Here is an 18,515-nt window from a genome sequence, read left to right on the forward strand (position 1 = left end):
AATAAAGAGTTGTTGACTTCAGAGCTCTAAGAACCAGTCACCAGGTAGGTATAAGTAATTGCCCTGAGGCAGAGATTTATATTCCAGAATGACAGAACAAGCAGATCTTACCAAAAATGTCCACAACCTCATGTAAACTATCATCCACCAACCCATGGAAAAGTATATTTCGTAGTTTGTTAACTTGTATCGAGAGTATACTGAACAATGAAAGGAGTGGTTGTAGTTACTCTGGAAGGCTGCCTGGGAAAATTTGTTTAAATCAGCACACAAAAAAAAAAATAAAAAGAAGAAGGTGTTCTCTATATGTAGAATGACTGTATATTCTAACTTCATCTGAGATAATCCTGATTTATAAATGTTACTTCCCATTGTTATAATACCAACTTTCATTCACTTAACAAATTCCTGTTTTGGGTGATAAATTATATGATCACCTTATCCTTAGGAATCAATAATGATAAGNGAGTGGTTGTAGTTACTCTGGAAGGCTGCCTGGGAAAATTTGTTTAAATCAGCACACACAAAAAAAAAATAAAAAGAAGAAGGTGTTCTCTATATGTAGAATGACTGTATATTCTAACTTCATCTGAGATAATCCTGATTTATAAATGTTACTTCCCATTGTTATAATACCAACTTTCATTCACTTAACAAATTCCTGTTTTGGGTGATAAATTATATGATCACCTTATCCTTAGGAATCAATAATGATAAGTTGTTCAAAGTGAGAGTACTATCCTTTACCTAACTATCCTTTACCACCCTCTGTCCTCAGGACCCTGTCCATCTTGGTCTGCCATGGTCATTTTCAACCTGAGCAGTTACAACCCAGGATCCTTCATCCTGGTGGGGATTCCAGGCCTGGAGCAATACCATGTGTGGATTGGGATTCCCTTTTGTATCATCTATATTGTGGCTGTGGCGGGAAACTGCATTCTTCTCTACCTCATTGCGGTGGAGCGTAGCCTTCACGAACCCATGCTCTTCTTTCTCTCCGTGCTGGCCATGAATGACCTCATCTTGTCCACACCTGCTGTTCCCAAAACACTCAGTATCTTTTGGCTTGGGGCCCGAGAAATCACATTCCCAGGGTGCCTTACACAAATGTTCTTCCTCCACTATAGCTCTGTCCTGGATTCAGCCATCCTGGTGAGCAAGGCATTTGATCGCTACGTGGCCAGTTGTTCTCCCCTGAAATACAACACTATCTTGACCCCCAAGACCATCATCAAGCTTGCTGTGGGCATCTCTTTTTGAAGCTTCTGCATCATCTTGCCAGATGTATTCTTGCTCACACGTCTGCCTTTCTGTAGGACATGCCTCATACCCCACACATACTGTGAACATTTAGGTGTTGCTAAGCTCTCCTGTGCTGATATTTCCATCAACATCTGGTATGGCTTTTGTGTTCCCATCATAACAGTCATCTCAGATGTCATTCTCCTTGCTGTTTCTTATACCATCTCATTCTCTGTGCTGTTTTTTCACCTCCCTTCTCGAGATGTCCACCAGAAGGCACTTGGCACCTGTGGTTCCCATGTGTGTGTTATCCTCATGTTTTATACACCTGGCTTTTTCTCTGTCCTTGCCCATTGCTTTGGACATGTTTCCCATAGTTTCCACATCATGTTTGCTAACCTCTGTATAGTTATTCCACCTGCTCTCAACCCCATTGTCTATGGAGTGAAGACTAAGCAGATCTAAGCAGATCAGAGATAAGGTCATCCTTTTGCTTTTTGCCAAAGGTAGAAAATGATATTCCATTGCACAGTGGAAAAACTAGTGTATATTAATGTCGCAATAATTTTTAAAAAGCAAATGCTTGAAAGTAAAAACTGCCTTCAGGTACTTTTGAGTACCAGGAAAATATCTCTATGAAAGAGGTGATTCTATGTCTAAAAAGTTCCTTGATGATTTCTTTATTTGTGGCTATTCTACAGTTTATGACCAAGAAAAAGGAGATGAAAATAGAGAGTTGAGTTACTCTAAGTGGAAAAAAAACAATAAAATTTTGGAATTTGAGATTTACAGTTACGGAGAAAGTAGTACAGCAAGTGTTGAAACAAAGACATGAAAAAGGACAAAGTGAAAATATCTATTAGAAATGTATTTTTCTTTTGTCTATAGAACATGGTTTACTTCAAATCCAAAACACAAAAATTACTCATTTTTATGGACATACTCATAATTTTTACTGCATAAATATTCAGTATTTCTGTATTCACAAGTGTATGTTTATTTCTAAACTTTAGGCTCAAATGATTCATATATATATATATGAATCATTATATATATATATATATATATATATATATCAGTTTAATACAGAGGACCTGTACTTTAATAGATTTGTTCAGAAAATATTTTACATAAAAGCACACAAAACATTTACTAACACTCTTGTCTTTACAACCATTCTTCAGCTGAGATTTGGCTGAAATTCCGCACTTTCTACGAAACATTCCAAGACTGAATATAAGAGAATGTAGTACAGCAAGTTCTCACTTAATGTCATTGATAGGTTCTGCAACTTTAAATGATGTAAAATCAAACAGATTTTACCACAGAGTAACTGAAATAAATAAGAATTAAGTTCCTATGACATCTTCTCAATCTTATAGTGAAATGACATTAAATGAAATGATGTTATTTAAGGACCTGCTGTATTTTGCATACTTCAGCTTAGAATTGTAGCAAAAAGTTCCCCTTTCTTTGATGGTTTCTGCATGGATTACACTCATAAAACAGGAGACTTCAATTTAATTGATTTATAAATAAAAAGTTTTTTTTTGTTTTAACTTATCCCGAACTAAGAACCAAATAGTAGTGTGGAAATTGGATAACTGACACATAAGGGCTGTTTTCAACTAACAGTGGAAGAATTTAATACCTGTTGGTATAATATCATTTATTATTTTGTGTCCAATGACTACCACCTGGAGTGCTATTACCTCAGTATAATCAGTTGGCATCAAAATATGAAGTAAAAATACCTACAGTTTGTATATCAGTCCTTACCTGAATAAACAGATCTCTTAGTGTGTCACACAAAGTGGGATTTTGTTCTAAAGTTTCAGTGAATGTGGCGCATGTGTACAACGTGGTTAACCAGTTCCTGCTTTTTCATTTCCAAGGCTCTTCCTTATCTGGAATCAAGTGCACAATTCTGACAACCATATCATAATGCACTGGCTTATGGTTTGTATATAAAGTGTAACTCAAGCTTACTTTGGTCTATTATACATGCTTTATTAAAACAGTACTGGTGTGTAAAGTGTCTGCAGAGTCCCTTCCAAGGTGCTCTCACACATCCATGTCCACTCACACAACATTCACACTATGTATGGCTGCAGGTATCCACACTAGTAAGCTGTGAGGGCCAGACTCCTAAAATTAGGCAGCTGTTGGGCAATAGAATTGTTGATTTGGTTTTCGATTTTTTTGATAAGAGAAAAGCATGGAAAAATGTGTTTGGCCATCACACTGCTAATTAAGCTTGTGTATATTAATGTATGTGGCAGTAACTTTGAATATTCCTTTTATATTCTATGTACACAGAATAACATAAAGGTTTTTCAGTCAACAGAATATTCCAACTTCCGTGTCAATGCTGCTTGTACTGACTTCTGAATTCATATAGGGGCTTTCCCTGAAAACTATTCAAGTCTACGTAAGTGAAATAAGGCACCACTAATATTGATTTGATCTAGTGGAAGGGGCAGGATGAAAACGATTGCAAATGATCTTACTGTTGGGTTACTTAAATCCACTTGAAATCCCGTCTCTTAACATCCAAAGATTTCTTAGACATAAAGGTGTTTTTTGTTTCCTTTTTCCTGACAGAACCCAACAAGACAAGTTTTGGGATTCACAGTTTACTGTTTCGGTAGCCTATCAAATTGTCGTGTGCCCCGCCTCTCCTGCCCGGATTTCCTTCTTCCCCGGATACTAAAACAGAAGCACAGCACCGGAAATGGGAATCCCTTGCTGTTGCTGAGATTTGTGCACTTAAGTTGCAAATACATTTTTGATTGTCTTTGATTTTTTTTCCCTAAAAGAAAAAGTAACCTTGTAACTTCCCTGCTCTTTAAAAAAAAAAAATCCTGTCTCCTTTTCAGGATGATGAAGCCCCAAACAGGCACCACAAACAACTACAACAAATGATTTTGGCAGCATATGTAAGGTCTAGTATTCAAATTTTCTTAGACTCATTTAGCTTGTACACAATCTGTTGAACGTTTTTTGCAGCCAGTGAACCAAACCCAAAGACACTGGACATTCTGTGAAAAAGGAGTAAGAATTGCAGTTCTGAAGATCCTTGACTTTGGTTGTTTACAAAGTTCAATCCTGTTTATTGTGATTCTTGGTATCTTCTCTCTTTTTTTTTCGTTTATGAATATTTTATTATTTTATTTTATTTGTTATTTTTTAACATTCTTTATTGTTGTCCAAGTACAGTTTTCTGCCTTTCACCCCCACCCCTCCCCACCATCTCAACCCTCTTCACTTCCTTCTGGTTTCCACCCCCGCCTTGTTATTGTCCATGTGTCCTTTATAATTGTTCTTGCAAACCCTTTCCCCTTTTCCCCTATAATCCCTTCTTCATTTGTATATTCTGATTGTTCTGGTTTTAGCAGTCTGTTTACGTAAACATGTTTTTCTTTAAATGGCATTTCACATTCTCGATCACTCTCCATTTGTATGACGTTCAAATCTGAGAGACCATCATTAAATGCATCTTTACCTAGGCAAAGTCCTCTGGAGGCATCCCTGCCAGCAAGTATTCCATAAGGACCCAAAGGGCAGTAGAATTTTCTGCCTCTGGTCAAGTAGAAGACCCATTGGCTGAAAGCAGGGTGTGCGGGGTAGGGAATATTGGAGCAGCTGCTCCGAACTGAAGTCGCTCCTCCTGAGCGGCAGAGTGGCGGCGGGGCGGTCCTCGCTGACCCTGCCCCAGCGCCTGGAACCCGGGACCCCCAGAGCACCCCCAGCTAGCAGGCCCCCAAGCAGCACCAGCGCCACCAGGGCTACTAGCGCCACGTTCTGCAACAATTCCCGGCCCTCTGGTCAGAAGCCCCGGCACCGTGGCCGCCCAGCCGCCCCTTTCTGCTGTTGCACCCTCGCTGCCCCAGCTGGTACTGCCTTCCCTTCGGTGCTGCCCCCACTGCCACTCCCCAGGGTGCCTAGCTTCACATCTCTATCACCCGTCGCCACCACTGGGCACCAGCGCTTTCCTCCTAGAAATTTCCTTATTCAGGGTATTAATGGGTGGATTTCGGACGTTTGTAATAAATAATGTTTGATTCTAATTATTGTCCATGTTATGCTTCACCATAATTCCCTTTGAATGTTCCAGTCCTCCCTGCACACACGGAACATTTTCAGCTAAAGTCTTCTCTAAGCAGTGCATTCTATCAGCAGTGCTGTAATGGAAGTGAGAAATGTAGCATATTTATCGGTGCCAAGGGTGTCCGCACTGGTGCTGGGAGGGAAGAGTAGTTCCCAGGCTCTAAACACCTTGAGGAAGTGAGCTCCCCCAAAGGACATGATCCCTGAAAATAAAGAAAAATGACTGGATTTCTCACTGAGGGGAGCTAAAAATCTCTTTGACCCCTCCTTCATTGTCATACACAGATGAGACTCCAAACTAGTTCATCTGGACACTAAAGTAGAAAGTGCACGCATTGTCCAAAGGACTAGTGGAGCTCTTATCTACGAGTGTACTTTCTTGGTCACCAGAGAGTCAATTAGGTGACACACTTCTGCAATGAGGAAGGGGATGAGGAGGGCAATATTACATTAAAGGAACATTCACGGTAAGATGCATCCAAATGTCCAAAGCGTTAGAGCTGAGCAAATACTATATGCTGTATTGAAGAAAGATATAGAGTCCTTCCAGTAAATTTAAAAATAAATTTTTAAATTTATTCACTTGGGAGTTATTTATTGAGTAAATAATATATTCCATACATTATTCTACGCATTTAGAATATGAGGTTAATAATAAGGAAAGAGGATCTGCCCTGCTTCTATGGAGCTTATATTCTAGGAGGAGTAACAAACAACAAGCAAGAACAGAAATACGTTCATTGCTTTCAAACAGTAATATAACCAATAAAAAGTAAAGCTGAGGAAGCCCTGGCTGGTGTAGCTCAGTGGATTGAGCACGGGCCTGCCACCCACACCATTGCGGTTCGATTCCCAGTCAGGGCACATGTCTGGGTTGCAGGCCAGTCCCCAGCAGGGAACTCACAGAGGCAACCATACATTGATCTTTCTCTCCCCCCTTCCCCTCTAAAGATAAATAAATAAAATATTTTTAAAAAGCTGAGTAAAGAATACAACTGGCTGGAGAAGAAGACAGCAGAGAAGTAGGGAATGCAAAGATTCTGGGCTGGACACAGCGTGGTATGGATTAGGGGAAGAAAAGAGGTTGGGGAGTCTGAAGCAGAGTGAGGTGGGGATATGAAGTGGGGAATCTTTTGGATAGATTCTGGGGGACTGAACTCATCCAAATCTCATTCTTAGCAGAGGAAACTGAAGCCCACAGAATAAAACAGACTTTTCCTAGACATTCTATAAGGAAGACATAAATGTGGAGTTAGACTGGAACCTCTAACCCCCGCAGTTCGGTGATATTCCTTCCCATTGAATGTAGCCTTACTCTTGTGAAAACAGATTCCACAGGAAGGAAAAAATATCAGAGCCTGTTTTTATGAACTCTAAGTTACCTTAAATTAAGCCACAATGGCTGAGGATTCTGCTTGCTGTGCCAACTTGCTAAAAATATTCACAAATATCAGAAGAGATTATCTCTTATTCCCTTCTGGCTATTTCCATCTTGCTGAGAATGTGAATTGGCCAACAGCTGATATTCTTTAAAGTTTGCTGAAGGAATAATAAATAAATAGAGTCTGAGCCTAGATAATTTAAAAGTACATACATCTTTCACCCTGCTAGGAACCCAAACCCACGATTATTCCCCTACATGCACCAATGGCTCCCATGAAAGCTTAATGACCTAGAAAAAGAACAAAGGAAGAGATTGTTTCCTGCACTATCTCCATTTCCTTCTCCTACCCTTTGTCTTTGGCCCAGTTGTCTGTGATTATTTTTCTACCCCTTCCACTAGAGTTCATTTATTTTCATGGCTTTATGGACACTTTGCTGGTAACTCTAGCTTTCAATTTTTATACTTGAGCTTCCTTATAAATTTCAGTGTCTGCTTTCCTACCTAAGGGCAGGAACTAGGATTAAAAAATTGTAGATGAACCCTGACTGGCATAGCTCAGTGGATTGAGCACGGGCCTGCGAACCACAAGATCGCGGTTCGATTCCCAGTCAGGGAACATGCCTGGGTTGCAGGCCAGTTCCCAGCAGGGGACTCACAAGAGGCAACCATACATTGATACTTGTCTCCTTCTCTCCTTCCCTTCCCTTCTAAAGATAAATAAATAAAATCTAAAAAAAAATTGTAGATGAATATGTTTTGAAGATGTGAAAATACTAGTCCAGTGTTAGCTGTGGTGTTAGTATTTTTACTAATTACCACTGCCATTCTCATCTAGGATCCATCATGTTTAAACCTGAGCTCCCTACTATTATTTAGAATTCATCCAACCCACAGCATAGGAAATATAGTCAATAACATTGTAACAACTATGTATGGTACCCAGTAGACTTATACAGATGGTCACTGTAAGTTATATAAATCTAATCACTATGTTGTACACTGAAATTAATATAATATTATGTGTGAAATGTAACTAAAAAACTAATAAAATAAAATACTCCCTTTCCTTTACAGTTTATAGGAAAACAGATTAGGTCCAGCTTTGCTCTTCCTTCAAGTTCAAATTTACTACCTCAGCTGCCAATGACTGGTGAGACTGGTTGCAAATATTCTGTCCCATTGTCGACCATGAGTAAAATTACATGTTTTGGCTTGGATTAAAAAAGAATAATTATAAAAAAATCAGCAAGTAATTTTCTTACACATAAATTGTCTCCTCCTATATCTTTTTCTTTTTGTGAATTCCACATCTGTTATATCAGATATGAGCTATTAAGATCCTACCAATAAGGGAATTGACTTATCTTTTCATCCTGAGAATTTAGAATTCTAGTCTATAGAAGTAGGCATCAACAAATATGCCCCTCATGCTCTCTCTTCCAGACTTTCTATATTTCACCATCCTTTAGGTCTTTGTGATTCAATTTCTGTTGCCTCTTAGATTTTAGCCGTATTCACTCAGCCATCTCATTTGCCCCCATCTTGGCCAGATCCTTAAACCTTGTACCTGGGCCATATATTGCATATATGGTAGATGTCATATGCCAGTCTCAATTAGGTATAGTTATTGTGTTCAGAAAGATAATGTAGGGCTTATTTAAAGTGAGTAGTGAGACAGATTTACAATGTCTTCCTTAGAAGGAAAGAGACAGTTAGAGGTTTTTAATGTCTTGTATCTGCTATTTTTGAACCTTTTTATGTCATAATTCTAGTCCAAGAACTTTCACAAAGAACCTGCTATATGAAAGAAAATTCATACAAACTGGGAATAGAGATGTGAAGCAAGTGCACATTTTGCATACAATCAAGAGGCTTAGAGTTCAGCCTAGGGAGGATATCACATGTGTAGATGCTTATTCAGATTATCTTACACACTGCAATGACAACACTAGGGTCTTAGGACAACACAATGGAAGCCTGCTCAACCATTTCTTGGAATTAAAAAAAGCTTCCTGGGGGAATTCATTTCTATGATTGTAGAATAACACAAAAACATTGAGCCCCAAGAATAAGGAGAACAGAACCTGCCACCAGAGGGGTTTGCCTGAGACTAGGTGTGAAACCATATGTTTCAAAGATCTGCAAGTCTAGGTTGATGGGGGAATCTTCTCTAGTGATGATGACATTGCTCAGGGGTTGCAGGCAGTGGGCAGTGAGAAATGTGGGAGCTCATAAAACAATATTCAGTGGATACAGGGAACTGAAGGAAATATCAATAGATGAGGTTTATAAACTATCTCATAGCTTGATGCTATTGTTGGCATTTGAAAACTAATAATAAATCATACATTCTCTACTTCTAGCAAACTAATTGTGAAGTAGGCATAAGAGTCAGACAGATAGATATAAAAACACAAACTTGTTTCTGGTAGCGTTTAATTTGAGAATGTGACATGACTGTACCTGTAGATTGGCTTCCGGCTATTTTATTTCCAAGTCTAAGCTTTGGAAGACACACTGAAGAACGACTGAAGATTCACAGAACTGTCACACTAGCTTATTTGTTTGTAGAAGGCAACTATCAGATTACAAATGTGGATATACACATATGTGGAAATATGTAGACAAGGTCCTTGAGATAAGCTCTTCTCAAACTGTTAATAAGGAAAGATCACTTTTTAATTTACAAAAACTACAGATTAATGCTTTCATAAAATAAATAATTAGAAAAATAAAATTTAAAAATAGCTTTAGAACATGCCAGTCTTATTTCTATTACATTAAAAAGACACAAAATACATTACAATAAATATAACCAGAATAAATACAAAAAGTAAGGACAGAAATTATATGTAATGTTTATTGAAAGTGTACATGTTAGTGATTAATGCAGAGAACTTACATTACAGAATAACATTTAGTTTTTCTATAATTATAAACAAAAGTTATGAGGGGATAGTAAAAACCTTATATATAAATGTATATACATTTCCCTTTTGAAGCAAGACTATGTATATCAATTTTTAACATTTTAATGTACCAAATGAACTTGCATCTATTTTTAAATATATTTTATTGATTATGCTATTACAGTTGTCCCATTTTCCCCTCTTTATTCCCCTCTACCCTGTGCACCCCCTCCCACCCTGTTCCCCCCCACCCCTTAGTTCATGTCCATGGATTGTACATATAAGTTCTTTGGCTTCTAAATTACACTATTCTTAACCTCCCTCTGTCTATTTTCTACCTACCATTTATGCTTCTTATTCCCTCTAGCTTTTCCCCCATTTTCCCTACCCTTTGCCTGCTGGTATTCTTTCATGTGATTTCTATTTCTGTGATTCTGCTTTTTTGCCCTTAGGTTCGGCTGTTGATAGTTGTGAATTTGTTGTCAATTTACATTCATAGTTCTTATCTTCTTTTTCCTAGTTAAGTCCCTTTAACATTTCATATAATAAGGGATTGGTGATGATGAACTCCTTTACCTTGACCTTATCTGAGAAGCACTTTATTTGCCCTTCCATTCTAAATGAAAGCTTTGCTGGATAGAGTCATCTTGGATGTAGGTCCTTGCCTTTCATGACTTGGAATACTTCTTTCCAGCCCCTTCTTTCCTGTGAGGTTTCTTTTGAGAAATCAGCTGACAGTCTTATGGGAACTCCTCTGTAGTTAACTCGTTTTTTCTCTAGCTGCTTTTAAGATTCTATCCTTATCTTTAATCTTGGCTAATGTAATTATGATGTGTGCTTCCTTGGGTCCAACTTCTTTGAGACTCTCTGAACTTCCTGGAAGTGTATTTCCTTTGCCATATTGGGGAAGTTCTCTTTCATTATATTTTCAAATAAGTTTCAATTTCTTGCTCTTCCTCTTCTCTATCTGGTACCCCTATGATTCAGATGTTGGAAAGTTCAAAGTTGGCCTGGGGGCTCCTAAGCTTCTCCTCATTTTTTTGAATTCTTGTTTCTTCATCCTGTTCTGGTTGAATGTTATTTCTTCCTTTTGTTTCAAATCATTGATTTGAGTCTCGGTTTCCTTCCCTTCATTGTTGGTTCCCTGTACATTTTCCTTTATTCCACTTTGCATAGCCATCATTTTTAATCTAATTTTCAACCATATTCAACCAATTCTGTGAGCATTCTGATTACTAGTGTTTTGAACTGCACATCTGGTAGGTTGGCTATCTCTTCATTTGGGATATATATATATCGGTCTGGGCACACCTGTTATGTAGTAAGGGGTAGATCCTTAGGTATTCCTCAGGGCAGCGCAACCCACATCACTGTCTCGTGGGAGAGGAAACAATGCCACTTGTTCAGCTCTTTGCTGGCTTTCAGTCACTTCTAACATTACCCACAATCAAACTGGGTTCTCTGGTGCTGATTCATGGGTGGGTTGTTTTGTGTACATTCTAAGGCCCTGTGTGTCTCTCCAAAGAACTCTCCTGTGAGGCTGGGAATTTCTCCTGCTGCCTGAACTCCCATAAGTTTTTTCAGTCAGAGATTTTGAGGCTTTATTTCTCCTCGCTGAAGCCCTGGGTTGTGTGGTCTGTCTGCCTCCCCAGTTGTTCCTCCTGGTTTATCTGCATGCCAATGAGGGACTTCCCACTCCACCAGCCACTGTCTCCCTTGGTCCTCCAGCTGCCACCTTGTTGTGAGTCCTTTCCACCCAGCTGCCCATCTCCACCCTTGCTATCCATCTGGATGAATGTTTCTTATTTAATCCTTGGTTGTTGGACTTCCATGTAGTTTGATTTTCTGGCAGTTCTGGTCATTTTTTTGTTTTTAAATTTGTTGTGCTTTTTTTTGGTTGTGCAAGGAGGCACAGTGTATCTACCTAGGCCTCCATCTTGGCTGGAAGTCTAACTTGCATCTTTCTTGTTAATTATCTAATAGGTTGAATTGATGAGAATACTACTTGTACTCAATAATTTATAATTAAATCATCTTTGTGCATTTTGTTTGGTTAGGTTTTGCTTTTTTAGTGTGAGTAGTAGAGAAACCTACTCACAAAAGCTCTATTAATGGGAATGTAAGAAATAATTTTAAAATAATTTCATTATTTTAAGAACATTTATTTTATTTTTTATTTAAAATCAGGTGGATAGTGCTATATTTTATCATTTATGTTCAGTGATTCATTAGTAGACATTCCCAACAGTTTTTTATAAATAAAATAATTTTTCTAAAAAAGAAATAGAGTTTAAATCTTTGAATTTGTATTTGTAAAATTTGGAGAATAAAATTCACAACATTCTATTAAACTTGTAAGGTGTTCAGTGATAACTTTTTGTAGGTGCATAGTATATAGCTCATCACTTATTTTATTAAAATTATTGTTATTTTATTAGATGTAATAATATTCTGTAGAAAGCTCAACCTTTCAAATTTATAACTTCTGTATTTACCTCTAAAACTTTTCTGATTAAAGAATATTGCATGAAGGTATTAAGAATAAAAAAAAAATACCAAATGTAGTCAAATAAGAAAGTCTCACTGCCCAATTTACACCTTAAGAAGTGGAATAAAAAAGAACATTTATTTTCCAGAAGCACTGAAAGTTCATCCCATAATTTAAATATCTCAGCAAAACTTTCCCCCACAATAATCACCATTCTTCATTACGCAGTTACTTGTTTTTGATCAGCTCTCATTCTATCACACAATGAAGAGAATAATCTTGAATTTAACTCATAAATTGTTATAACTCCCCATTCATACTATAGCACTAAACACATTATTTAATTTAGCTGACTTGTGCTTTTCACCACAAACTTTTTGCTTAACATTTTGATGTAAGCTCTTCCATCTTGGTAGCTACTGCAGTGTTTATGTGTACCTATCACAGTTCCATCAGAATACACTTTTATACCAAACTTAAATCCTAAACTACATTTGTTGATATTGCATCCTTCATAGTTTTATATACAGTTCAGAGATATTGGGTTTGTCTGCAAATATGTTGAAAGAATAATTCTTCCTTCACATTATTGCCATGCTGAAGTTGCACATACAATAAAATAACTATCATGCTAGCAATATCTGTGCATTCATCAAGATGCAATGAAAAAGACTTTTCCAGCCTTATTTATTTGTTTTGTGCATTGGACTTCCATATCATTAATGTGTTCCTAAATGTGCATTGTTATGTTATTGGAAAATGGGCAGCTTGCTTAGGGTAGGTACCCCACCAAAAGTAGGGCAGGTTGACTTCCTTACTCAGAGCCCTCAGCAATAAAGCATCAAATTTGCACAGTAGACTTGTTGCTTGTGGTCTCTGGGCCATATCTCAATAACTGCTTTTGCACTCTTTAGGTTATACTGTGTACAGACACACACAGACACACAGACACACACAGACACACAGGCACACACACACACACACACACACATACACTCTCCACAAGGAAAAGACCCAATCTGATAAGGAGATATTGGATTATTCTAGAATATTAAACACACATGATTACAGTAGCATAATTCATGGTAAATTGTTAATTCATTCTGTGACAGTGCAACCCCTGATTTTATTAAAATTAGGTCTCAGAACAAATACGAACTGTGGGTGACATACTGTGAAACATATGCCATTATCACATTCTATTATGTACCTTTAAGTGAAAAAGAGCACATTTTTTTTGGAGAAAAGGATGGTGTTGTGAAACTTATATCTACTATTAGGGCCCAATATCTACCCTATGTGGGTCCAGCAAGTATTTCAGATGGCCAGGGTTTGTCCTGAAGCTGACTCTTTCCAAAGCGTACTACCTAAAATAAGGTTGTGTTAATTCTCCTGGGCTCAGGGACTTGCTAGGTGCTTTATGTATGTTACTCTAATCCTCACAACATTTTGAAGAAGATACACTAATCCTCATCATATAAAGGGAAAAAAACCTAAAGTTAAAAGAATTAAGATACTTGCTCAAGGATATGCAGTAGAAGAGCCTTATGCAAATCCAGTTCTGCCTAACTCAAAAACTCAGGCTCTTTCCATCAAGTCAGTTGCTTTGTTTCTTTGTAAAGCCAAGGGGGAAGAAACAATACTAAGTAATGATGACTGCCCATTTCTAGATGGCAACTAGCTTTGCCCTTAGAGTGAAGCATGTCTCCATCTGGATGTGCTGCTGTCACATCCGTGGTTCTGCAGAGGCCTCTCTGTTTCAGTCTTTACCTTTCCCCAGTTCCTGAGTGTGCCAGGCATATAAACCTGGGGTTCGGGAGAGTCGTTCGGGAGAGTCATCAGGGGTGGCCACAGACATCTGCTAATTCCTCATAAGCAGTTCACACCTGCCACTAGCAGGTCCTCAATTCCTCCAGGGACTCAGGGTCCATGTCCAATTCCTCCAGGGACTCAGGTCCATGCCCTCCTGAGCGACTTAGTGAAGAGAGACCCATGAATCTTTATTACCCATACCCATTCTCTCCAGCTTAACACAGGAGCACCTTTGGATCCCTTAGGTCTCAAGTGCAGTGACTGCTGAATGGACAAGCAGGAGTGGCAGAGACTGAAGTAGCAGAGGGTAGATAGATAGACCCTCTACCTACCTAGCAAGCGTAGGTAGAGTCTGGATGCCCATTCCTCATCTTTAATCCCATCTCCACAGCAGTGAGGTGAGAGGCTCCTGTCCCATCAGCAGGAATTCATCAGCCAAGATCAGTCACACTCTAGACAAACTTTGGGACTCCTGAAAATGTCTCTTCCCCATTTCATACACAAATTTATTTCAGATTGAGCCAAACACTGAAAGTCTTTCTAAAAGTGCCCATTCTCAAGGAGATGCTCCAGGAAGCCTTTTAGTCCTGATGGAAATGGGTTGTTTGGACTTATTGTTAGAAAACAACTTTGGGGTGCAAAGAAGACCAGTGTGGCTACTAACTTTGAGAAATGGGGCTAAGATGTCTCCAGTTCCATTCCATCTCACCATTCCTGGGTCAGAACAGTGTGGAATTTTGTGTATTGGGAACAGGGAGGAGAAGACAGTGCTGCCAAATTCCCCATTTTATTTAGAAAGAGTCTTGTACTCAATCTAATTTTCTTGGGTCTATTGGCAAAGGAAATTCTTCCTTTGGTTTTATCAGATCAAATCTGAACCTTTCAGCCTGCCTTTTAGCTATGATTTTTTGAAGTCCAAGACCATTATGCTTTCAAATTACTTTAGCACAGTCCCCAAGTCATCTTATTTTTAAAGATATAATAAAGGATTTTTAAAAAATCAGATTATGAAATTGAGAACTAAGAGTTTAGTGGAAAATGATGGGATTCCAGGAGCAATAAAAGTACTAAGGATAGTAATAACAAGACTGTTTAACGTGTTAGGCATTTACTGTATTTCAGGCACTGTTGTACCCTACATAATTGCTTTACATGCTCTATTTATTTATATTTTAAATATTCCTGTAAAGTAGGCATGTTCATTATTATCCTGATTTCAGTGATAAGGAAACTGAGGCATAGAGAAACTGAGTAGCTTGCCCAAAGTCACACAGTTTGTATGTAGCAGAAGTAGGATTCAACCTTGCATGCCTTCCTCCAAAATCAATGTGGGGATCACATGTTCTGTTTGAAGCAAGGCTAAAGTCACCCCAAGTAATATAACAAACCTAGACAGCTGTCTGAGTTCAATTAGTGATCTCTTTTCACTGTGCCTTCTTTTCCCCATAATGCATCCAGATGCATTTAATATGTTCTTTGATTTTCTACTCTTTCATAGAGGACAAGGAGTACCTTGTCCCTTAGCTTCCATAGGCAGGACACAGTATGTAAGCTCCTCTGAGTAGAATAACTCTGAAGGGCCAGAAGCCCTCTGAGAAAGATCAACAGAAAAAGAGGAAGGGAATGCACTCTGGCTTGGAATCCCATGGAGAGAAGGTAGAAGATGGTGGGAGACAAGTCATAGTCTGGCTGGTGCATGCAGGTCTGTGTACCACCAGCAGCCCCACAGTCTTATTTCAGAAAGAAGGATTGTGAATGGAGTCGGAATGAGGACTCCCTCAGAGTGGAAGTGGGAACCCAGAGCTGCCAAATCTGCCTGAGTGATAAAGGCAGCTTCTGCCAAGGAGAAAACTGTTGTCACTTGAGGAATAAGGCAAAAATTCCAGGAGAGGAAACAGTCCTGGAATGGGATCCAGGAGATCTTATTCCTGGTCCTAGCTCTGTGTGATCCAATCTGTTCTATACATCAGGTTCCTGATCATAGCCAGGGGCACATGTGAGTGCCACAACTTTCAAGTGCATTGCCCCCCAGGGAAAGCACCAGGACTCCAAGCAACAGGTCAGAGGTAGTCCTGGGCCTGGGAGCTCAGAGAGAGTAGAGAACCTATTTCACTCCTCTGTCAAAGTATCCTTTGCTGAACTCCTGACCTATAGAGGAAGCTTAGTGCTGTTGGGCCTGGAGACAAGGTGAGGGACTGGGCAGACGAGGAGAGCAGAACAGGCAGGTGGACAATGGAAAGGGTGCGGCTGTACCTACAGAGAACCAAACACAGAACAGGCTGAGGCTGGGCAGTGAGTCCCAGCTTCCTTCCCCTCCCCATCACTTAGCCAAGGGGAAGAAATGAAGGAGCAGAAGTGTGGGCTATGTACACAGGGGAAACAGAGAAATTGTCTCTGGAATTTTGTCAAGAGGAAGTATGCCAGTAGGCCCTACACCCTGAGTGCAGGATTTTCTTACTGGACTCCTGCCTGGGTACAGTTGTGCTTACCCTGTGGTTTTGGGAGAGATGTTCTCAGGGCCTGATGGCTTTGATATATCCTCTTTCTTTTGTAAAGGCTTGGCCTTCCCTGTTGGTCCTGGCAGAATGTTCCCAGGGTTCAGAGGAGCCCACAAGTACTCCCATTGTGAGAGGGGCCCCATGATCCAGTGAAACCTCATCCTTCAGAAGGAGGCTCTGGTTTCTAAACCCACAAGACTTCCATGTAGAAAAGTCTAGCCTGGTTTATTACCTGGCCCTACCTTGCAAGAGTCAAAGTGTGGGGGTGTGAGAGAAGGCCCAGGAGGCAATGCTGACAGGGGGCCAGAGCAAACACACAAGCTTCAGAGCTTCACCCAGGGCCAGAGACCCTTTTTTCTGCTCACCTGCCCCAGGTTCCTCAGTCCCCAGGACGAGGTTAAATATCAGATGCTATACTTTATAAAGTTCAAGGACCTTACTGTGGTATTTAGGTAGAGCATGGAAAGCCTTCTTCTAGGCTATTTTTGTTTTTTGACTACTTAAACCCAGATAAGTAAATTCCTGCTACCCCCATCATTTTAATCTGACCACCAACTGCACTATTACTGTGGCATCTGACTCCAGTTGCTTCTACTGCAGCCTGACCTGGAGGCTCTGCTGTACCCTCAGGGGGATCAGAACTTTCCCCAACTGAGTTCTGTATAACCTAAGGACTTCCCCCTGGACAAAGGACAGAAGAAAAAGAGCCACAGAACTGAGTCAGGACATGAATGTCTAAACTGGTCAATGCAGGAATTAAGGTTTGTGACCTAGGTACGTAGAGCTACAGTGTATTGAAGATGAAGGAAGGGATGTCAGAGGACATGGGCAGCTGGGGAAAAGTACTGGACAGTCTGGGAGGACTGTAATGTTTCCAAGAGTGGATCTGAGCTATTAAGTGGCCTTTGGAAAAGGACCTTAGGAGAGGAGATTTGTCTGAGCAGTTGTTCTGTCAGTAAGTGAAGTAGAAAATAGCCATTGCATATTTTCTTCCTCTGCCTTACCTCTCCCCTAGTATGGCGGGAACACAGAGGCTGTACAGCAGTTGGAGGGATTAGGCGTAGATAACACGACTGATGTCATCTGGGACAGGGCATCCAGAAAAGCACACTTCAATGTCTCCATGAGCCTGAGCTGAGGAGGAGACATCCAGAGAAGACTGTCAGAAGAGCAATAGTGTTGATACAAGTCCTGGTTCTATTTGTCAGATGTGTGATCTGGAGTATGTCTGTTAATCTCTCGGGAACTAAATTCCTTGATCTACCCTATGGGAATATTAGCAACCCCACAGACTGTTGGGAAATTTGCAGGTCAGGCCCTGACCAGGTAGCTCATTTGGTTGGAGTGTTGTCCTGACATTACCGAGGTTGTGGGTTTGATCTCTGATCAGGACACATACAAGAATCAACCAATGAATGCATAAGTATGTGGAACAACAAATCAGTGTTTCTCTCTTTCTCTCTCCCCCCTCTCTCTCTCTTTCTTTCTTCCTCTCTCTCTCAGTCTCTTTTTCCCTCTCTTTCTCTCTCTCTCTCTCAAAAAAAGAAAATCTATAGGTCAGCATATGCCAAATTCGTAAAACAGTGTGTGGTACAAGGATGGCTCTCAGCGAAGGCTGTAGTGCCCTGAGCCCTGATCCCCATCTCCATCTACCCAAAATCTTTGTAGAACTGTAGATTGCCTCTCACAGGCTCCATGTATGCCTTGCATGGACAGAGCCAACTGGAACCAGGAGATGGATCTAGATCCCATATTGCCAGCTTTCAACTAAACTGTGCTCATCTCTGGGCCTGGGCCCTTTGTCTTGTGGTGAACACCAGGACTACAGGCCTTGGATGCCTGGCTTTCTGTGCTTGTGTTCCTGCTGTATGTGGCAGCTATGGCAGGGAATGCCCTTCTTTGGGGGCTGGTGGCAGTTGACAAGACACTACAGGCACCCGTGTACTGGCTACTGGGACTTCTGTCAGCCATGGACTAGGTTCTGGCCACAAAGCCCTGGCTGTGCTCTGGGGTCTGTCAGATGAAATCTCCTTTGGGACCTGCCTGGTTCAGCTCTGTGTTGTCCAAGTGAG

The 18,515-nt window shown here is 40.0% G+C and overlaps 1 protein-coding gene and 1 pseudogene across 1 annotated transcript; one reads left to right on the forward strand and one right to left on the reverse strand.

Annotated features, from left to right (window-relative positions):
• The first annotated feature begins 792 nt into the window (after positions 1–792).
• On the forward strand, positions 793–1,759 carry OR52H1 (olfactory receptor family 52 subfamily H member 1). Its single transcript, XM_037037750.1, is given in 2 exon segments — positions 793–1,695; positions 1,697–1,759. Coding segments are annotated over 2 exon segments (957 nt in total). The 5' UTR covers positions 793–801.
• Positions 1,760–4,078: 2,319 nt separating this feature from the next.
• LOC118981018 (membrane-associated progesterone receptor component 2-like) lies at positions 4,079–13,991 on the reverse strand (annotated as a pseudogene).
• Positions 13,992–18,515: the final 4,524 nt, after the last annotated feature.

The sequence above is a fragment of the Sturnira hondurensis genome, unplaced genomic scaffold (genome assembly GCF_014824575.4).
Source record: "Sturnira hondurensis isolate 20B ecotype Veracruz unplaced genomic scaffold, ASM1482457v3 Scaffold0023417, whole genome shotgun sequence".
Taxonomy (NCBI): Eukaryota; Metazoa; Chordata; class Mammalia; order Chiroptera; family Phyllostomidae; genus Sturnira; species Sturnira hondurensis.